The 22,451-nt window shown below is 38.8% G+C and overlaps 2 protein-coding genes across 2 annotated transcripts; one reads left to right on the top strand and one right to left on the bottom strand.

Annotated features, from left to right (window-relative positions):
• The first annotated feature begins 374 nt into the window (after positions 1–374).
• Positions 375–3,432, top strand: LOC104227598 (thioredoxin-like protein CITRX1, chloroplastic). The gene is made up of 4 exons (XM_009779877.2): positions 375–715; positions 1,077–1,199; positions 2,779–2,859; positions 3,082–3,432. The coding sequence occupies exons 1-4, from the start codon at positions 500–502 to the stop codon at positions 3,196–3,198; spliced, it is 537 nt and encodes a 178-aa protein (XP_009778179.1). The 5' UTR covers positions 375–499; the 3' UTR covers positions 3,199–3,432.
• A 375-nt stretch (positions 3,433–3,807) lies between these two features.
• On the bottom strand, positions 3,808–21,938 carry LOC104227599 (E3 ubiquitin-protein ligase KEG). Its single transcript, XM_009779878.2, has 16 exons — positions 20,908–21,938; positions 17,325–17,687; positions 16,979–17,209; positions 16,632–16,754; positions 15,968–16,304; positions 15,066–15,223; positions 13,392–13,549; positions 13,119–13,240; positions 12,233–12,367; positions 9,080–9,204; positions 8,845–8,949; positions 8,502–8,735; positions 6,646–6,979; positions 6,216–6,404; positions 5,716–6,021; positions 3,808–5,543 (listed from the first exon to the last, which is right to left on the bottom strand). The coding sequence occupies exons 1-16, from the start codon at positions 21,639–21,641 to the stop codon at positions 4,320–4,322; spliced, it is 4,878 nt and encodes a 1,625-aa protein (XP_009778180.1). The 5' UTR covers positions 21,642–21,938; the 3' UTR covers positions 3,808–4,319.
• Between the last annotated feature and the right edge of the window lie 513 nt (positions 21,939–22,451).

The raw sequence follows: 22,451 nt of genomic DNA, 5'->3' as shown, positions 1-22,451 counted from the left end.
TCAATTTTAGCATTATTGGGATTTTTGACATGATTTCGTGTAGTTGAGAGAAAAAAGATGAAGAACAGATATAGGTTCGACAATTTGATTACTGAGGTCGATGAAGAACAATTTTGAATTCTACAATTTGTATTGCGTTGTAGAATTTGTAAAAGCAATTTGAGTACTGGAGCTTCTGAAGCTTGCGTTGTTTTAGAATTGTAGTGAACGAGAGAATTACGCAGCAATGAGATCTCTTTCCATTTCAAAATTCGAATTTAATGTGGAAAGAATCAAACGCAGATTTCGTGCCTTCTTTTTAGCGCGTTTTAAATGACAGAATCTGCCTAATTATGGATTGGTATATATAGAATTACTATATAGTCCCTCTCTTCGCCTCTAAAAGATTTTGGATAATTCTTTCTTTGCTCCTTCTCCCCTTAAACCCCTAACAGAGTCTCTCCCTTCACATAAACACAGAGAGTAGTGAGTGAGGCAGAGCAGATAAAGAGAGCTAAGAATGCAAGCTGCGACCCTCTCTTTTCACCCTTTGGCTCCGCCACCCCAAACTTCAGCTTGTCACTTCTCCTCTAATCAGCGTAAATATTCACTCTTCTCATACACTTGTCCAACTCCTAGGCCCTCTCTACTCTCTACCCAAACCCTTTCAAGAAAATCCATTTGCAAACCCCCAGCTGTAGCAACTGGCAAATATGTCAGAGAGGATTATCTTGTGGTATACTTTCCTTTTTTGTTGTTCAATTTCATTTAGCTTCTCAATTTTGATTCAACATTTCCAAATTTCGACTATTGGGTTTTATTCTTCTGCTCGAAAAAAATAAATTCATACGAATTTGGGGAGGTGGAAGTATGTGCGTGCTTTCTCGTGCAGAACATTGTGGATAAGGTTCTGTAACAGTGGATAAAAAAGTACTGACAGGAACTCTACTTAGCCCCTGTGTTAGAATCATTTATATTTGTTAATTCTTTTAACAAAGTATTGTGAATTATTTTAATTCTTTTGTTTTTAATGAACATAACTATGTAACATTGCTAATTCCATTTCTTTTATTTTATTTATTGTTTTGGGATTGCAGAAGAAGGTGTCTGCAAAAGATATTCAAGAACTAATAAAGGGAGAACGGAATGTGCCACTGATTATTGACTTCTATGCCACATGGTGTGGTCCTTGTATTTTGATGGCTCAAGAACTTGAAATGGTTGGTTCTGATTTCAAACCACAATGTCTTAAGCATTTTTTAGTTACTGCTATAGATGCTTTAATTAGTTCAAAGTTGGGATTGTTGGAATGAATTTTCTAGAGGATTGTACCATAGTTCAAATAGACTGGGTATCATTACATGGAATGTAAACTTTTCGTTTATCTAAACCCCATATATGAGGACAAAAACATCCTTGGTCTTAGAGTGGAAAAAGCGAGGGTGTCAGTTTGAAGTGGTAAAATTTGAAGGAGTGGACATTTTTCTATCAAAGTCGATAGTGTATGTAAGTTAGTCCGGATAATTTTGGGAATAATCACCATTTGTCGGTCCCTGGTAGGCTTTCTTTCTGAACTCTAGGGAAGCCTTATACTCATTGTTATGGTATATTTGAAGGTATGGCAAGTCGAATTTGTGCAATTCTAAGTGCCTACACTCAATTGTTGAAAAGATAGAGACAAATCTCAGGTGATTATAATAGCTGTGTAATCGTCAATCTACCGTAGCTTTCACTTGCTTGGGGAAAAAAACTTGTGTGGGCCTTTTCTTAAGAGTTCATGGTTTCTGTGAGAAATGAATATAAGTAGAATGGTAGACAAAGTGCATATTGAGATGTTAGTGATATTCACTTTTCCTAGTTGCTTATTTAACTATGTCACATTGATGGTGGTGCAAATCGTCCATTATCTAGCTAGTATTAATATGTGGAGCGGTTAAAGTCTCTACGAGCAGAGGGTTTGTGTTAAATGGATGAGTGCTTCTATGCAGTAAAAGAGAACTATCAGCTAAAGAATAACTATTCTTGTTGCAAACTTCTTTAGAATTAAAAGTTTGTACATTGAAACATTTTAAGTTGAGAAGCTATAAACAACAAATTTATGGTCTGCTGTCCAGTAACTTTTACCTACTTTTGTATTCGAAAGAAGATTGGTGTAAACCTTAACATTTTGTTTAAGTGCGTAATTTTTCAGAGGACTGTACCTGAAAGCCTAAAATAAATAGCACGTCACAAATCGCAATCAAAGGATTCACTTACTTCTAGCTTTTATTAACTTTATCCTCTTGAATTGGAATAAGCAAGAGTAAACACCCCTCTGTTTATGTGATTGCAAGATTGGAGATCATGCAATCTAATTCAAGGAGGTCATGGGTTCAAGCCGTGGAAACAGCCTCTTGCAGAAATACAGGGTAAGGCTGCGTACAATAGACCCTTGTGGTACGGCCCTTCCCGGGACCCTGCACATAGCGGGAGCTTTGTGCACCTGGCTGCACTTTTATGTGTGTATCTGTATATAGCTCAGAGGTCTTTGCTATTAGAGTTTATCTTTCTACTAATAAGAAGAGAATCACGGCATTACTGATTTGAGACATATGCTTTTTTATCCTTAGTTGAGGTCCATTTGAAGTAGTTCTGCTGGGAGGTCAGTGATATCTTGCTACACACACTAGGTTATCTTTTCCTAACGTCAAAATTGTTCTAATCAGAACTAATTGCTTTAGGGATACTATCTCGCTTGATAAATATGTTATTTTGGTTTGCAAAATTATTCTGTAGTATAATTGCAATTTCATCTGACAGCTTGCTGTAGAGTATGAAAGCAATGCACTTATTGTGAAAGTGGACACAGATGATGAATACGAATTTGCACGTGATATGCAGGTACAACCACTTACCACCCTTCTGCTTTGAATCAAAATTTGGTCTATTTCAAAACTACTACTACCAATTATGAAGAAAAAGATCTGTTTTCTCCCCCGTCACTCGTGTGCATACTTGAGATTTATCAGAACTCCTTGTTCTCATCACATATTCTGCAAGTAAATATGACTATCTGTCCAGAATTTGCAAAGCTGTCTGCTAACTGAAATAATCCTTTCTCAGGTTCGAGGACTACCAACGTTGTATTTCATAAGTCCAGATCCAAATAAGGATGCTATTAGAACTGAAGGACTCATCCCAATACAAATGATGCGGGACATCATCAATAATGATCTGTGATGAATAATTCATTAGGTTCTTTGTTAGTGGAACTGTGCATGTCATGCTCTTTACTGGAGCTCAATATTATGTCTCAGCAATTTCTTTTTGAATCTCAGGTTTGGTGTCTGCCTAGCAGTTGTAATACTTGTAACACAAATTTTGCATCTAAAATAATTAGAACAAGTAGTGCAACAAAATGCATTTTCTGATGTTAAAATAGAAATGAGTATTTACAAGCTCTCTAAATTGAAACAGAGTGTTCTTTACTCTTCACGGATGTTCTCAAAGGCTAGCTAGCTGGTCTTTGAATTTGATTAAGCTGGATTTTGATTTAAGGTTTGATAGTTTGATCTTGAATTATAAACTCGCAGTTGGTTGAAGGAGTTGATAGTTAGATTCTGAATTTATATTATATGCCATGAGCATTTCAACTATAGTCGTTAAAAATAATTTGGATTTAATACCGTGCACAAATAATTTTAGCTTTGGGAAAAACGCATTTTCTATCTCTATAATTTAGGTACCTAAGTTTTGTCCTTTAATTTCACAAGTTTGAACAGACATTTCATAAAACTCCGAACATGAAGGAAGGATTCTTTGAGACCCAATACTCTAAGTTCACCAATATAAGAGGAAAGGCATTAAATTCACATGCTTCTCTATTCAAACGGCTAAATAAAATTTTACAAGATTATGAGCAGTGGCCTCAGCATTTTTTAAATGACAAGATAGAGGAGAGAAATGTTCAAATCTAGTGTAAGTGAACTATGTTTGAAAGCTATGAGACCCAAAAATTTCCTTGTGATTTGTACAGAATAGAAAACAAACATATTCCTGTTAATGCAGCTAAAGGAAACACTCATTATGCAGAAAAATCTCCAATGCGGGCCCCAACGATGACCACATCTAACTTCAGCAATGACCCCAAATCCATCCCAGCTTCTTTGTAACCTTTTACCCATCTCTCCGTCATCACGTCTTCTCTGGGTACATCCGTCCTCATGGCTGTCAACTGCCCTGGGGCAGCCTCTAACGCCATCGCACAGCCAGCACAGTGACTGCCTCCCATATATATAAAACAGGCTAAGGGTTGCCCTGCCCATTATCTAGTGATAGGAGAAGTAAAAAAGACAAATGTTTCACTGATCATTGCGCTCATCAAGAGTAATATCAGCAGGGTCTCCAATCCATGGCCGCCCTTCTCTCCATTGAAATTTAATTCTTAGCTTCCCATTAGCATCTACTCCAACAACCTCACCTCTACTCGCATGCGTCTCCATCCCCCATCCCCATCTAGGTGCCACCAGCCCATCTCTGATCTTCACCTTGTCCCCAATTTTAAATGCTCTAATTTTTTCCATTTCCGAGGCCTTGCAGAGCCATAGCCTATCCATAAAGCAGAATGAAACCCAAAGATCACCATCTTCTATGCGGTGCACCACCCCCATACTAGAATGACAGACATCCCCCCACTGGTGTGTTGGGTTAGACACATTCTCCCTAACCCTGACCCAATCACCAACTTGGATTTCCTCTTCCTCAACAAGGTCTACTTCTGAAGGATCAAGCATCCAAGATTTTGAGCCTGCTGGTGTGTAGATTCTTAATTTGCCATCTGCATCAATTGCTGATATATTTCCAACACTTGCATGACTGTGATTTGACCACCCAAACCTTGGCTGCTTTACAGAGTTTCTTACTCTAACACGCTGACCGACTAAGAGCTTATTCACTCTCTCAAGATGGCTGCAATATCCCACCCATTGGTCCTGCTCTCCACAAAAGGCGACAAAGACATTACCATCCCACTTATCTCCTTCATAACTCATTCCTTGCACAACTCCAATGCTACCTGGTCCTACAGATTTCCAACCGCTTGCAATCTCTCTCAACTTGACCCACTCTCCGACTTCAAATGTTGGCTCTATCTCAAGGTCTGCAGGATCTGCTTTCCAGAGACACTGCAAACCAAAAAATGCAACCCTAACTTCTCCATCAGCATTAACACCAGTTATAACACCTCGAGAATCTGGATTAGTGCCTCTCCAGCCCCATCTTGGTTCTACCAGCCCAGCCCTAAACCTAACATGCTGCCCAATTCGAAATCCAGAAACCTTTTCAACGTCAGTGTAATGAGTCATCAGGCGTCCTTTGCGAAAACAGCATGCAAGCTCTAAATAACCAGTGTCTTGAACACTATGCACAACCGCTAGACTTTCTTTCCCAATGCTATACCAATCATAACTGGGTCTAGTTCCCAGGCTTGGTTTAGAATGTACCCAATCACCTACTTCAAATCCCGAAAGCCTTTCTGCGTCTCCAGGAGAAACCTTCCACAAACTGTCTCTCCCAGCAACCTTAACCTAGAAAGCATCAAAGGTCACATTACTTGTAGTTAAGGTTTGAAGCAATTCATTAAAAATAATAACTAATGAATTGGAAGTCAATTCAACCTTCACTATATTTTATGCCTACTTATAAGGTCAATAGATTCTTTCCACCAAATTTTAAGTGATACAAGCAAGGCATGCTTACGTTTAGAGCACCATCCATGTCAATTCTTACAATCTTTCCAACCGTTGCTGGTGTCTCACTGGACCATCCAAGTCGGGGCTGAGAAACGGATGGCAAAACATGAATTTCTTGTCCAACTTCAAAAGGTGGCACCTTCTCCACATCTGTCACTGAACAAGAGAAAGGCTTGCTCCGGAAGCAAAAAGCGATGCCAACATCACCATCTTCTTCCAAACTGTGTATTATACCTACGCTGTTCCTCGTGATATCCTCCCAACCATATTTTGGTGAGGGAACTGAAGCTTTTACCCTTACCCAGTCACCTACCTGTTAATGTGCACAGAACAAACAAAGTTGTTTGAGAACGCTACCAACACGCTGTTTATATTTCACACACAAAACCTTTTTTCTTCCATTCTCATTTCCACAACCCCCAAAACAGAACGAAAGCTCCTAACTACCAACAACATCAGCTAGCATCCTCATTATAGAACAAAATACTGATCAATTACAAGTATTACCTTGAAATCCTCCAGCTTCTCCATGTCAGAAGGATCTGCCTGCCACGGGATTGGCCGATTGGGGATTTCTATGATCAACAGACCATCAGCCTCTATATCAATTATTTTTCCTACACTATGATGTGTTTCACCACCCCAAGCATATCTTGGCTCTGCGACAGTGCGCTTCACACAGACCCTATCAGCAATCTGTGAAAAGGTACAGAATGTAGAATTTAACCAAGGGACAGGATAATAGGAATTCTGAAAAAGGTAATCTCTCTGTTCATTTAGTATGGTAGTACTTGAATGTACACTGTAGTTTAAGAAAAAAGGGCTTTCAGCATAGTACCGTCAGAACTTGTGGTCTTAAACATGACATGACATTTCATATAAAATGAAACAAAGGGAGTAATGAACTATCAGACATCAGTGAAGTTATTTGTCTTACTCTGAATGGCTCAACAGGTTCAACCTCTTCTGGTTCACAATGCCATGGATGAGGAAGATAGCTTAGCTCCACCATCAGACTACTGTCTGGCTTGATACAGTACACTACACCAATGCTTCCTGGCGTTGCAGATCCAAATCCATGTTTAGCTGTTGTGAGTGTAGGACGAATCCGAACCCAATCTCCAACCTTAAATTCCTCCACACGTTCCATTTCCGCAGGATCAGCTTTCCACCCTCTAGATGCTCCAGGAAACCCAACACGAAGCACCCCATCCTCATCAACACATAATACAGTTCCTATGCTATCATGGGCATGGCCGCGCCAACCAAACCTGTAGCAAAAGCAAAGCTAGTTACAATTAGCCTCTCAAAAATGCTAATGCTTTCCTGAGTCAGCTTGAAAATTTTCAACTTAAACCTTGTAAGCAGAAATTGGCAAGACAAAACTACGGGACAGGAAACTTGACTAATCTTATAATTAATACATTTTTTGTCCTCACTATCCTGTTTAATCCTCCTAAAATGGGGAGCAGTTCCAGAGGAACATCATGCTTAAGGCTAGGGCTGTGCATAATATGGTAAATACCGAATTACCGTACCGAAACCGAAAATTTTGGTATATAATTCGGTATTCGTTATGGTATTTGGTTTAGGTTTTTAAAAATAATTTGGTATGGTATTTGGTATTTTAAAAAGTAATATCGAAATACCGATACCGTACCGAAATATATACTAAATTACACATTACTGATATTATTGATTAACATACTAAGTTACACAATACTTTTCTTTGGCATTCATGTTGAGGTTGGTTGTAAAGCCCATGTACTTCTTTAGGAAAATAGAGGAACAAGGTAGGATGCAGATTCTAGGTTGCCAAGTAGTTTAACATAATATTTCAATGGTTTTAGAGTGTTTTTTACTCCGTTACTCTTGTATTGTTGTTGCATATGTTGGATTAGCCGTTGTATTCTCTAATTTCAATAGTTAACTCTAAGCAAGTAACATGATATTTCCAACGATCAAATGTATTCCTTTATGCCTTTTTTCTCTTAGTTCATACTTGATGGTTTTGGACAAAATTTTTATCAACGGTCAGGTGAGCTTAGAACGTTTTCATTGAGTACTTTAATTAAAAAATTACAGTCTATGACTCTATGCACTAGTTAATATTCAACCCGAATAAACCGAAATTACCGGACCGAAAAAATCGAAACTGAACGGAGAAAAGTCAAACCATACCGAATGGTATGGTATTGGTATAGCCTTTTAAGAAACCAAATAACGGAAATACCGAACCGAAATGACTAAATACTGTACCGACCACGAACACCCCTACTTTTTTCTTTTTCTTTTTTTTTTGGGGGGGGGGGGAAGAAATTAGATTTTGGTTAGATCTTTGTACAACATAGCTATAAATAAAGTTGTGTTGCTGATAAAATTTCTGATTCTGGTGGGCAGTTGCATTCTAGAAGATGTTTTAATGATGGGAAATTGGGGAAATTGGTAGCTATTGAACTTTTTGGAAACAGTAAATCTTAGATGCTAATAGTAGGAACTCACATATCTGGTTGGCCAGTAATGATGGTGTTTTCACAGTCGAGAGTTGTTATAGCTTGATGTTAAAGCAGGAAGGTAGTGGGATAAGGGAATGTCCATGGAAATTGTTAAGGGAAAAGGCTCTGCCTTAAGTTTCCTGTTTCGGATGGATTGCTTCTTACAGTGCTTGTTTGACTCACAATTTCCTATAGAAGCAAGGTATTTCTATGTGCACTAAGAGCAAAAAGGACATAAGAAGAAGCGCATAACCCTGCTATAAATACGGCGGGATAACAGTTTTTAGTTAAGTCAAACCTTGGTTCTTTGACATCTTGCTTGAGCTTCACGTGTTGCCCTCTGTCTAATGGAATCACTTTTACAACTTCATCTACCAGTACTTGAGCTTCCCCAGAGCAAAAGGACACAACGAGATTGTCTTTGTCAAGGACATTTTGCACAAAACCAACACTCTTATGTCTTGCACCTTGCCACCCATAAGTTGGTGTCACAATGCTTCTCTTATATTTCACCCAGTCTCCTACTTCATATCTGTATAGCATATGAACATGCAGCTCTTCAAAACCTCAAGCACAATCAACAAGCATTTTTACAAATATTATTTGACAAAAATTAGCAACAAAAAAAATCTTCTGCTCACACTGTGGGAGATAAATGGACCCCCTTCTCCCTAAGTGCCTCTATCAAATCTTCTGAAATCCATTCACGAGGCAGAGTCTCCAAATAGTCACATAAAGTTTTGCCGCTGCAACAATAGACATTGATGAAGTTAATGCCAAGCTCAGATACAAGAGTGTTTTTTGATAAGTAGATACAAGTCGTCTCCATGATAGCATAACCCATAGAAAGGAACCATACGGCTAATTGGAACTTGCCTGTGATTCCTAACTTCAATAGCAGCATCTGGATACCTGAGCATAATTACAATCCAATCAAGATTTTCACGTATCATATTGGCAGAGAATGCTGCTACATGGAAAGCATTATCACCTTCATCATCCTGATATCAGCGAGAAATACAAAATTAGCTCAAAGAGGAATATAAGAAATAGACTAACAAATATCAATAAGCATTGAAAAGCAAACTAAAAAGCCATGAGCAAATCAAATACAGAGCCATGACCGTAATGTTTGACACTAATTTTCATTGAGGCGCCCACACAGGGTTATGAGCCTCACAAAATAATTTGCAAAAGTACATTTTCCTTCAGGCTCATTCTAGTTTGAGTAGGAACCTATGCAAAAAAATTCCAAGACCATCATAAACTACAAAATTCAGAAAAGTCTCGAGTTTGGGCCGTATCTGCTGAGGATTTGCACATCCAATCTCTTAGTGAAGAACTCCTCAACCTCACACTTTGCAGTTATCAAAGTCCAGCAAAAGTTGCAACAGAAAAGCTTCTCTTAGATTTCATTCTGGACCTTGGTTCCTGCAATCCTAAACGCTGATACAACCTAAGGATTCTATTTAGACATCGGGAATGAAGCAAAGGAATATTTTTCAAAACAATATGAGACTAGAAGTATGTCTGCATAGCCACATCTCACTTCAGAGCTAATTCCCTTCCTTATTCACACACCTTACCTATACACTTTTCATAATGCAAAAACTAAATGAATTGAGAAGCTCCAAATGAATAAAAAAACTCCACATTAACATTTGGTGGAGCTAAGACTCGGGTTAGGACTGTGGGAGGCAACTCAGAGCATTTTTCGGTTGTTATGGGGTTACACCAAGGATTTGCGCTCAACCCGTTCTTATTTGCCCTGCCGATGGATCAGTGTTGTCAAAGGCGCGCTTAAGCCCTGAAGCAAGGCTCAAAACACGTTGAGCGCTTCGCCTCGCTTTGTGGGCGCTTTTGTGTCGCATCAAAGCTCTAAGACATACTTTTCCTTGCCAATGAGCGTAATCTTGAAAAGGCGACCTTAAACAATTGATATTTCACTTTATCGTAAAAAAAATTTCAATTTCTTTGTCTATATATTTGTTATTCATGCTTATAATGATTAGTCTTGGACTACATGCATATTTTTACTTTTTCTCCCGTTGCACCTTTTTTCATTAAAGCTCACGCTTTATTTGCGCTTTGTGCTTAAAGCCCCAACGGACCTTAGAGCTTTTTTGCGCTTTTCGCCTTTGATAACACTGTGATAGATACACTAACACACCATATTCAAGGAGAGGTGCCATGGTGTGTTGTTTGCTGATGATATAGTTCTGATTGATGAGTCCTGAAGTGGCTTTAACGAAAGGCTGGAGGTTTGGAGACAGGCCATGGACTCTAAAGGTTTCAAGTTGAGTAGGACTAAGACAAAATATCTAGAGTGCAAGTTCAACAACGTGACAAGGGAAGCGGGCATGGACGTGAGACTTGACTCACAAGTCATCCCTCAGAGAGGAAGTTTCAAGTATCTTGGGTCAATTATCTAAGGAGATGGGGAGATCGACGAGAATGTCACGCACCGTATAGGGGTGGAGAGGGAGGGGTGGGTTGAATCAAATGGAGGTTAGCATCTGCAGTCTTGTGAGACCAAAATGTACCACCAAAACTTAAAGGCAAGTTCTATAGAGCGGTGGTTAGACCGGCCATGTTGTATGGGGCTAAGTGTTGGCTAGTCAAGAATTCACATATCCAGAAAAAGAAATTAGCATAAATAAGGATGTTAAGATGGATGTGCGGGCATACTAGGCTGGGTAACATTAGGAATGAAGATTTTCGGGAGAAGGTAGGCGTGGCTCCCATGGACGACAAGTTACGAGAAGCGAGGCTTAGATGGTCGGGAACGTGCGGAAGAGAAGCCTAAATGCCCCGGTTAGGAGGTGTGAGCGGTTAGCTTTGGCAGGTATGAGAAGAGGTAGAGGGCGGCCTAAGAAGTATTGGGGTGAGGTGATCAGGCAGAACATGGCACGACTTCAGATTTCCGAGGACATGGCTCTTGATAGGAAGGTGTGGGGATCGAGCATTAGAGTTGAAGGTTAGGAAGCAGTCACCAGTCGAGCGTTTTTCTTCTTTGTTCCGGGGGTGGGGCTAGTCGGTTAGTGTTTTGACTTGGACTGATAGTGGTTTATGTTGTGCCCACACTATTTTTCCTTTTTTATAGTACTGTGGCATTATTAATGGTCGTTGTTATTGTTTTTCCATTTATTTTGTCTCTTACGATGCTGATAATATATTTCTGGCTTCTGTTGCTATTATTGATCTATTATCTATTTTCGTCTTCTTGAGCCAAGGGTCTTTCGAAAACATCCTATCTACTTCTCTGGGGTAGGGGTCAGGTCTGCGTACAGTCTACCCTCCTCAGACCCTACTTGTGTGATTTTACTGGATTGTTGTTGTTGTTGTAGACTTGTAGTAGCAGTAGTATTAACATTTGAACTTTTTTCCTTAACAAGTAACGTATTTTGTATGATAACAGCACCATCAGGTGCAGATATGTGCAAAGCAAAAGACGGACCTTTTATAATGGCAGGGCGCTGAAGACTTCTAACAAAGCATACATATCACATACATTCAGTAAATTAATGCCAAAAAGGCAAAAAATACAAACCCCTGCACTTGAGCTTGTGCAGAGTTTTTGGGTTTCTTTCCAGTAATAAAACAAATTAACAGTTTGTACTACCATTATTGTACGATTATCCTTATCAAATAAAAATTATGATATATAGTTATGATTTACAGTTAATATCTCTTCTAAATACTTACTGATTTTTATTGTCTTGCATTACACTCAATACATCTTGCTCCACGAAAGCAGGATGCATAGAACTCTAATCATCTATTATTCCCAACCCAAAAAAATCACACTCTTAACAATAGATGCGTAAGAACTGAACTCTTTACGGAAATCTGCTACATTAGTCTATTATATTAAGACCAGAAGAAAATATTATATATACTAGGTGCTCTAGTGATAAAAAATACGACGACCAAAGAAGATAATCGGAAAGTTTTCAGAAAGTAGCTGCCAAAAGACCGAATTCACATATTTGTATCAAGTGATAGAACCAAAAAGTGATTAGGACGGACCTGGAAATTACAGTTTGCCCCAGCAGACAAAAGCAATCCCACACATGATTTCGCACCTCTATTCAATGCCACATGAAGAGGTATTGTATTATTCACATTCTTGATGTTTACATCAACTCCAGCATCGAGGATGATCTAAAGAAAAGTTGGTTATTATGAGACAATAAAAATAATGATGGTTTCAAAAGTATTACAATCAAAAAGAGAACCTCGCTTGACTACTGTGCAGAACTACGAAACTAGTCACTTGGCAGCATAGGCATGCACCCGCTAACAAGGACATGAAGACATGCATGTTTTCAAATAAGTGGGGGCATAACAGAATAGGAAAATCAAATTACTTTTGCACCTATTCCTTTATGTCACTTCTTGAATGGAAAGATATAAATTATTTTATATATCATTGATCTATCAAAACAAGATTAAGAATCCTCATCCTGTATGAACTCTCCCCCAGCTAACTCGTCGAACAAAAAGCTGTTCGACGAGTTTAAGTTGGAAGCAAGCTTTAAATTTTTTCTGACAAGTAGAAAGCAAGCTTAAGTTGAGCGACATGAAACCATGTCAAAAATTAGTTTCAATCCTTTTTTTTATAATCTATTAACTATCAAGTTTCGATCCTTATAGTAATGACCCCATCTATTCGCTCAAAAATACTTTGATATCCCTCCTTATCTATATCAATGGAAAGCAAGAGAGCTAACCAATATCATTAGAGGGTAGTGTCTTGAAGACTAACATGAGATCAGCGAAAAATGAGACACTACCGAACTGATGATAAAAAGAGTGTTACTGGCCAGCCGAAGCACGACTTGGACATACAACCTAAGATTTGCATATTTTCTCCAAAATAGCACTGGTCAAACTCAAGTACATATCAGCCTACCTTGACCAACTCAACATCGTTTATCATAGCAGCAGTGTGCAAAGCAGTTCGAAAATGTTGTGTGTCTTGTGCAGCTGGATCTGCTCCAGCAGCTAAAATCAAACGTACCAGTTCTCTTCCCTCTACAAAAAGTACGCAAGATTACTGGTAACAAGAAAACAAGAACAGGTACAGCTAGTAAAAAGGAAGTAAAAAAGAGGTACTATCAACTGCTATATCTTGTAAAAACAACTACATTTATGTTCATCCCTGTAAAAAGAGTGTCATACTCACCTGCTTCACGATCTTTCTTTAAGGCTGCTGCCATGCACAGTGCAGTACCAACAGGACTTGGAATATCAATAGCATCAGCGATCTCTTCAATAGATGCAAGTTCCACCCACTTCTTGACAACAGCAACATTCCAAGTCACGATGCACAAGTGCAGTGGCCTGTAGAAGGCAAGACACAAAATATGCACCACGTGTGAAAGAGGGGAGGAGATCAAAGAAAATATAAGGCCAAAACATGCTCAAGCATCACCCTTCACAAGCAGCCAATTTTCCTCCATTGCTGATTAAAAAGCCAAACTATTAACAACTAAAGTAGAAGCAGCAGATTTAAAGAGCAGTTTCCAATAGTAAACTTATATGGATGCACCTGAAAAAGCTGCAAGATTACCAAATAACCTATCATCATTGTTCCACGCATAGATCATCCCAGAGTAAACCCATTAGCCACATAATTAATCTTCTTATTACTATTATCCCAACTATTCTCTTTGGAAATTCATGATTACTGCAATTTTGACAAATTTGAGTGATTAAAAATGTGAAACACATCGAAAGAGATATTTAATAACTAACTCTCTGTTTTGTTTCAATGAATAAGACTTAATTCGGACAATATACAGGACCCCCTAATGTATATAATACAATAAAGACATGATAGTGACACTAGAACCCAGTAGATAAATTATAAAGCACCTTCTAAGTACATAGAAGGGGTCACATCAAATTCCTTAAAATAGTTTTAATATGATAACTCAGGTCCAACAATTTTTTTCAAGCGCCGTTCTTTAACTTAAAGATGCCACAAGCTCAATTTGGTTCCATCTAAGACACCATAAGTCAAACAAGTGGACCACAAAGTCTTCTTGCAAAGGAAAGGCCCATGCTTTTCCTAGTAAACTTCGAGTAATTTCTTCATGAATTATTTTTGATGAAGTAAAGGAATTTCACTCAAAAGCAAGCTCTTTTCTTCATGAATTCCCTTCCTATAGATCTTCATATTTGAATGAATTAATAAATCTTACTGACTTAAGAGTCTTAAAGGGGGAAATAACCTAAAAGAATTTAGCAAGCTATACTCTACTCCTTGGGAGACACAAATTTAGAAAGTAGTACTTTTTTTAGAATGATAACATTTTATAAAGAACATCACAAAGATTGTGCAGTTAAAAGTGACAAAATACATTTTAGATCTTCACTTTTGGTGTAAAGAGTTTTCTGTAGTAGATGCTGAATCTATTTTGCAATTTTTGGAAGCCTTGTAAAGTACACAAGGGCTGTAGCTTGTAAATACTGTTGCCAGTACATTTTGTACTGATGAACACAATGTTATCATTCCCAAAAAAAAGTGACAAAATACATACTCCAAGAAAAAACAAAAAAGATAAGAATCCCCCTACAGCAAAAACTTACAGGGATTCTATGATGTCAAGTATGGAGTCACTATCATTTACAAGGTATTCTTTACGCAAGATAAGAAACTTGTACTTTAATTTTGAAACTCCGAGAACCACCGAGATTCTCTTTTCATCTTGTTTTCCTATGATTTCATATTAGATTTCTTTTGCACTTTTCTCTATCCTAATTTTTTCCACGCTTCCAACTATAGGGTTCCCCTACTAGAATTTTATTTCCAAAAATATTTCGAGGAATGAATAAGAATCATATTTGAACTTACGTCAAATTTTTGGAGTTCAAGATAGCCATTGATTTACAGCCTCCATTTTCCAGTATGACCTTGGCACAGTCCGTATATTTCTTAGCAACAGCTCGATGAAGCACCGATTCACCTTCATCATCAACTGCATTTGGATCAGCCCCAGCCAGTAATAATTCCTGTTGCAATGAAACATAAAAAGGAAGATAGGTACTAACATAACAAGTAACAACCAACAACAACAACATACCCAGTGTAGTCCCACAAGTGGGGTATGGGGAGGGTAGAGTGTACGCAGACCTTACCCCTGCCTTTAAAAAGGCCGAGAGGCTGTTTCCGGAAGACCCTCGGCTCAGGAAGGGGAGGGGCAATAACAAGCAAACCGATCTGACAACCAAAGCATAACAAGTAACAACCAAAAGATACAAAGAGCCAACAAAGATATCTATCCAAAAGAGGGACAAAACAAAACAGCATCCTAAACATGCTGTTTCTATTTCGTTTTTTGTGTGTGGGGGGGGGGGTGGGGAGAGGGGGGGGTTACTGAAGAGAGAATAGAAAGGCCTGCTAAGGACAAACCTTGGAGACCTGAAATGCAAAGTAGGAGCTTTTACCAGTGAACAACTATAAATCTCAAATTGGACTATAGAACCTCATGGATTTTGTTTTGCTCTACTTTTTATAGCAGAAGATTAGAGGACGTGGGGCAGAGTAGGGGAAGGACAAGAGGACGAATAAGAAATCAAAACGTCATCTCTAGGAAAGCCTTTTAGTTTACTTTTCTAACCTAAAATTGCATTTTCATCTTATCTCGCTATTTAAATCTCATCTCTTTAGTAGCTTGACTTTCCATTTGTTCCTCCACATTTCAGTTTCAGCCTAACATCTTTCTCAACATACACATAAAAGGACAAGAGACCTACACGCATGCAATCTGGTTGGCCATGGTATGCACAGACATGAGCAACGGACGGACCAAGCCCCTCTCTCAGTCTCGATCTCACATTGGCGTGCCTCCTGATAAGAGCACGAACACATTCAGGTGATCCAGCAGCGAGAGCAAACACAAGGGGCGGATCACCATCTTTGTCTAGGACATCCACATTTGCCTGCGCGTATTCCAGAATGGCCTCAACAAGTTCAACACTTCCTCGTCTACAAGCAAGGTGGAGAGCAGTTTGCCCATCAGCATTTTGCGCCTCCAGTAGAGAACAGAAAGAGCTAATACTTTGTCCTGAAATAGTCTTCGCTAGCAAGTCTCTGCGTCGAGATGAGTAAAAGAGATGAAGTATATAGGAAAAATAATTTTTAGGAGAACTGCCAGAAGTTGCAAAAAGACAGATATAGCGAATAATGTTCCTAAAATTTCTTGAAGGGATATGTGCATTAAGCACAAGTAACTTCTATAAATTCCCTTTCCAAATAGAAAAAAACTTGATGACCTGAATCTTTTTTCTTTCTTCCTTTTCTTCTCCTTTTTTTTCTTTTGTTTGAGTTATGAAAATGTTCCTTTCAAATTTCTGGTAGTCTCTTTGATGATTTTGCAAAATATGATACCTACTACTTGAAAAACACGTTAAGACTTACCGAACTCCATTTACATTGCCTTCAGAAATGAGTCTGTGTAGAAGACTGGGATCATCAAGAGAAACCTCCAATTGATACGTAGCAGATGGCACTACACCATTCGTTCCCAAGTACTGCAAGTTACTGCATTTTTACAGATAATAAGCAACATTTATCTGAACGGCCAATGATTAAACTCAAAAGCAACTGTAAAACATTAATCTTTAACAATCAGAATAAGGAACACAAAGAGCACTGCTGCAGCTTAAGAAGCAAGATAATCAAGTGTTAAATGCTACCTTCCAACAGCTAACCATGTTCATATGACAATCCTGTTACAAAATATCAGCTTAACTAAATGTTCTTACTTATCAGGGCTGGCAGGAGGGCTGCGAGGGATCTCTTGCAAGTGGCGAAGAAATGTGGCTAACATTGAACTAAAAGTTGGTCTCTTGGAAGCCTTGAACTGCAGACACTCACCAATCATCTTCCACAACTCTGGCGGTATTCCAACACCCACTACACTTGCATATTGAGGAGGTTGTCTCCTTGCCTTTATAACAGCCCGATAAATTTCCTCTGCATTTAAGCCAGCCCATCTGCATAAGAATGACAAAGGGTTCTCTAAATAAATCATCACATGGAGTAGAATAACTTATATGCTAAAACATGGTAGAAGTGACACATCGAAGAACGTTAAGTTCAGTCACTTACGGAATAGAACCAGTGCACATTTCCACCAATGTACAACCAAAGCTCCAGGCATCTGATTCCGGAGATATACCAATGGCACCATCCCAGAAAAGATTAATTGATTTCTTTACAGGCTCCCATGCTTCTGGAGCAGTGTAGTTTGGGCTAAGCATTGTACAATCCATGCATGAATGGGTTATTGAGGACTCACACTCCAATCTAGCTTTCCTACAGGCAGGCTTCTTTAGAATTGCTGGAAGTCCATAATCAGAGACCACAGCATGACCATTTTCATCTAAAAGAAGATTGGACGGCTTAATATTCATGCAGACAATACCAGCTGCATGAAGCTCAGCCACCCCACGTGCAATGTCTGCTCCATATCTGCATTTAAGATGGGATAATATATCAATGCTAGGAGATACGTGAAATGCTAAAGGCACTATCTCAAACAGACTACATACAGAAAAGTGGCTAGATCAATTGCATGTACATCTGGAGACTGGACTCTTTTCTTAGTACAACTTTACAAGCAATGAGGAGCCCAGGGAAGAGGAAAAGGCGATGGAGAAGGGAAGCACTGGTTGGGAATTGAACTCTTGCTGACTCTCTAGGGCATCTGTAAGCTAGAATTTTGATAAGTTTTACAGTTCGAAAAGTTGATTCAAGCCCTAAAATTCTAAGATGGCTAACCAAATTCATTTCTTTATTGTTTTACCCTTTCATTTATCGAGGATGTAAAGATCATAATTTAATTGGGGAACACTGGTGACTGGCTTAGCTTATATAGAAAAGCTTCCAGAGCTCCCACGCAATAGAAGTGCAGAAACAACAACAACAACAACAACCACCCAGTATAATCCCACTTAGTGGGGTCTGGGGAGGGTAGTGTGTACGCAGACCTTACCCCTACCCTGGGGTAGAGAGGCTGTTTCCAAATAGACCCCCGGCATCCTTCCCTTCAAGAACTTCCCACCTTGCTCTTGGGGAGACTCGAACTCACAACCTCTTGGTTGGAAGTGGAGGTTGCTTACCATCAGAGCAACCCCTCTTGTCATAAAAGAACTGTCAATTATAGTTGAGTTTGTCAATCGCATTTCATACAAAAGCTTCAAAAAACTTGTCAGCTGGGTCTTGCACCTTCTATATAGAACCTTTCCCATACCTTTATGCTTCTACAGCTAACAAACAGGCTTATGCTGATATTGTTTGATGAGACAGAAGAACTGCACCATGCAGTGTGAAGATCAAGCTTCATAATGATGTATCAACTGATAGTGAAACTATCAAGATTTCTTGCACTTTAAGACGCTATTTTGACAGCATAAAAAGAAGAGGACTGGTGATATGAATGCTGTATTACTAACAGTATCAAGTACAACAAACCCGTCATTAGTGCAAAACCCCCGATTAAACTGTCGACATATCAGCATCTCAGGGGAAGTGAATCACCAACTAATACACTCTCAGACAGCGAGCCAGTTATAGTGCACAGCAGTGAATCACTTTGGTATTCATTGGATAATGCCAGCTGCGATGAAAGATGTTATGTCCAGCTGGGCATTCAGACGTCGGAAAAAGAAAAGACGTCGAGCATGGGATGTAGCTCCTTCGGAGCTAATGTGGATACTATGGAAAGAAAAACATGAGAGCTTCTGAGAAGATGGAGAATACTGTTGCACTAACTAGGACAAATTTTTTGGGTTTGGTGATCTTTTGGTGCACCCACGAGGTCCCATCTAGCATGGACGACTCGGTGTGATTTATGGAGAACAATGTCTTGGTGTCGGTTCACCACCTTTGTGTACAAACTTGAATATCGGGGTTTTCTTCCCCACCATATCAATGAACTTATATGTATCAAAACAAATATAAGCATCTTTGTATGGCCTAATAGTAATTAAAGTGGGAAAAGCCATGGAAGTCCAGGGATGGTCCTAATCCCACCAAAGACAAGGAAAAACACTAGGTGCTTTTGTGTTTTCTTCCATCTACCTAAACTTTGGCGGGCATTGTTACCCAATACCTATGTTATAGATGTGCTAATTGGCGGTAGCAGTAGCACGTGCCCAGTGATTAGTCGAGTGTGCGCATACTGGACCGAGCACCACCATTATCTATCTATTTTTATTTTTATTTTATATAATGCTGGCCCGAGATGAATTTTAATTGGAGAAACATAGTCATTGAGGATTCATATAGTCGACCCAACGTATTTGGGCCTGAAGCATTATTGTTGTTGTTATTAGTATAGTAATGCTAAGCATGACAAATTTCTTTTTCCAAAAAAATTTTCCAATCAGTCTAGCAAACAATGTGGTCTTGAACTATTGAATTGTCTAAGTGGAAAAAGTTTCAGTTGTTTAAAGTTTGTCACGCACTACAAGGTAGTTCTCTTTTACTTCTTCATTTAAAATCAAAAGATAGACACCTAGGATACTTAGACTCAGCCCTCTCTCTTCCATTCTGCTTACAGATAGTTCATTGCTTTTACACCTTGATAGTGGATACTTCAATTCAACCCGCCATTTCCACTTTGTCTATGTTAGTACAGCTTTCTATCGTGGTAGCTTTAGCTCATTTGATTTATTCTGCCAATAGGCAGAATAATTTGTTTTTTTTATTTTTGGTAAGTATAGACAGGATGATCTCATATAGCGATTTACTCTAAATGAAGAAAACAATAAATATAATAATGTTTATTATATTTTCAACTAATTGTTGTCGCCTATATATATATATATATATTGCTTCCAAGATGGCACAAATGGAGGAACAAGATCAATATAGGCAATATAAAAATACTAGGTAGGTTATTTCTTCTCACTCGTACCTGTGCTAGTGGGAGGTTGCACATACCCGGTTAGGAGAGGTGTGTCCAAGTTGGCCCAGACACCATCATCATCAAAAACAAAAAAATCGATTAATTTGGAATATGTTTTAGTCATGTTAGTACATTTATTTTAGGTCCTATACTTCCTGGTTGTCTTTTAGTCTTGTCAGAGAGTTATATGCCAATAAAAATATATAGAAATTCTAGTGCTTTTTCTTTTATTTTTAGTTTGTTTAATATTGGCTTGAGATGAGTTTAATGGAGAATCCTGGCCAGTGAGGAATTGACGATTCATATACTGACCCTAACTGGCGTGGGATTTAGGTGTAGTTATTGTTGTTGTTGTTTTAATAATGTTTTTTTTCTTTTTTCTTGGAGTAGCGTTTACTGAAAGCTAGTTCCTACTTTCTCAAAATGTCATTCTCTGAGATGAGGATTTCTTGCAAATCAGGAGGTGATGCTACTATTTTTCCCGTTCTTGTTAGTATCTCCACAATTTCATGTATCTCATCAAAGTTTGGGCATATGAAACATCAAATGCAAGACAGCAAGAGATGACAACATTTCCGCTTTTGATGAGCATTGTAAAGTGCATGTGATAGATAAAGGATGCCAAAGTTCTCACATAATTTTAGAGTTCGATTACTCATAAATTCCTGTTTCTTTTTCAATTCTCTACTAAACCTCCAAAATTTGGAACAACATAATCAACAAGGTAATGAATCAAATGGAAACAGGAGTAACCCTTTATCGAAAAATCACACATTATACCTCAGAATTTGCTCAAGAGTGAGACGGCCTTCGTTGCGCTGCATCTCGGTCTGTACAGATCCTTTACACCTATCCATAATCAAGCACAAGCTTCTTTCTAATTTGGAGACACCATGAAAAGCACACACATTTCTACACCACATAGACTCCCGCCTCAACTTCTCCAACTTCTCTTGAACCCACACCACATCCATTTCCTCTCCAACTCCCACCTTCTTCACCGCCACTTTATGCCTACACCGGCCCCGACCACCACCACCACTACCAGAAACAGTTGCTGCCCACATCTCTACTCCATGCCTCTTGGACTCACCACCTATCCTCCTAATCAACCTAACTTCGTGATGAGCACCCACCTCTATCCTCCCACCCCCACAACCCGAGCTGGACGCAGCACGGGCGCCATGCCTCCTTCTCGAATCGTTCTCCTCATTATCATCACCATTCTCATTGAAGCCCCCCTCTTCTTCATCTTCCTCATCATCGCTTGAGTACCTGGAACTAGAGTCGCGGATTAAAGCGAGGATCGCGTAGTTCTTTTTTAGGGCAGTAACGGAGTTGCCCACAAGGGACACGTGGCGACACCTGGGGCACGATAAGCTAGTATCCGGCGAAGCAGAGAACATTCTAGAAAGACACTCCCTGCAAAATCCATGACCGCATTGGAGCAGCAAAGGGCAACGCTCCTCCTCGTCATACCTATTCTGACAAACTGAACAACAAGGTACTCTCATAATAATAAAATTAATACTACAATCAAACAATCAATAAATATTAACCTCTTTCTGCCTCAACAATTGGGCAGAAATTTGGGATAATTAAATCCGGGTTTGATTGATGAATGGAAATTGAAGTAGGTACAGATATTGTACTTGCAGATCCAACGAGGAAGAAGAGTGTAGAGAGAGAGAGAGAGAGAGAGAGTTAGTAAGGGTTTAGAGAGAGAAGGAGGGAGAAAATGGGGGTGGGTGGGGTTAATAGTTGAGTTAAGGAGGAAGACGGAAGCTTTACTGACGGGTTTTTCTTTTTCTTTTTTTTTTTGGGGGGTATTCCTGTTAATGCCGGGGAAATTTTCATCTACATACACATCTGGAGCAGTATGCTACAAGTACAACTCCTTTAATGCACGTGTAGTAAATTTTCATCTTGCTAAAGAACAGTACAAATATTGATAAGAGTAGTTTGAGTTTGAGTTCAAGTTATATAGTACAAACCCATTAATGTTTAATGCACCATTTAGGATCGGAGAGGATGTAACCTGATGAAATTCTCTTCTTCTTTTTTTAAGTTTTATTATGCACCGACTTAGAAATAAAGAAAAACAAATAATTTACATAGTAGCTTAATATGATAATTAAAGTAATTATTTGTTATAACTGATGGAATTCAATTAATTATTTGTATAACTGATTGGATTAAATTAACGATACAATTATTCAGTGTATATTTATAACTTTTTTTTCCTCAAGCAATTTGGAAATCCTGAAACACACTAGTACGTACATAAATTCTGAACGTGAATCTCTTGGAGTGAGTAATTCATC

Source organism: Nicotiana sylvestris, chromosome 1 (genome assembly GCF_000393655.2).
Source record: "Nicotiana sylvestris chromosome 1, ASM39365v2, whole genome shotgun sequence".
NCBI classification, from domain to species: domain Eukaryota; kingdom Viridiplantae; phylum Streptophyta; class Magnoliopsida; order Solanales; family Solanaceae; genus Nicotiana; species Nicotiana sylvestris.
The sequence above is the reverse complement of the archived record's forward strand: the minus strand, read 5'-3'. Positions and strand labels throughout refer to the sequence as shown.

Coding starts and splice junctions, on each gene's coding strand:
- LOC104227598 (XM_009779877.2), top strand. CDS start 500: ATGCAAGCTGCGACCCTCTCTTTTCACCCTTTGGCTCCGCCACCCCAA. Junction 716..1,076: donor TCAGAGAGGATTATCTTGTG/GTATACTTTCCT, acceptor TTGGGATTGCAG/AAGAAGGTGTCTGCAAAAGA. Junction 1,200..2,778: donor TGGCTCAAGAACTTGAAATG/GTTGGTTCTGAT, acceptor TTCATCTGACAG/CTTGCTGTAGAGTATGAAAG.
- LOC104227599 (XM_009779878.2), bottom strand. CDS start 21,641: ATGAGAGTACCTTGTTGTTCAGTTTGTCAGAATAGGTATGACGAGGAG. Junction 12,368..13,118: donor ACGATGTTGAGTTGGTCAAG/GTAGGCTGATAT, acceptor ACTTTTCTTTAG/ATCATCCTCGATGCTGGAGT. Junction 6,022..6,215: donor AGAAGCTGGAGGATTTCAAG/GTAATACTTGTA, acceptor GCACATTAACAG/GTAGGTGACTGGGTAAGGGT.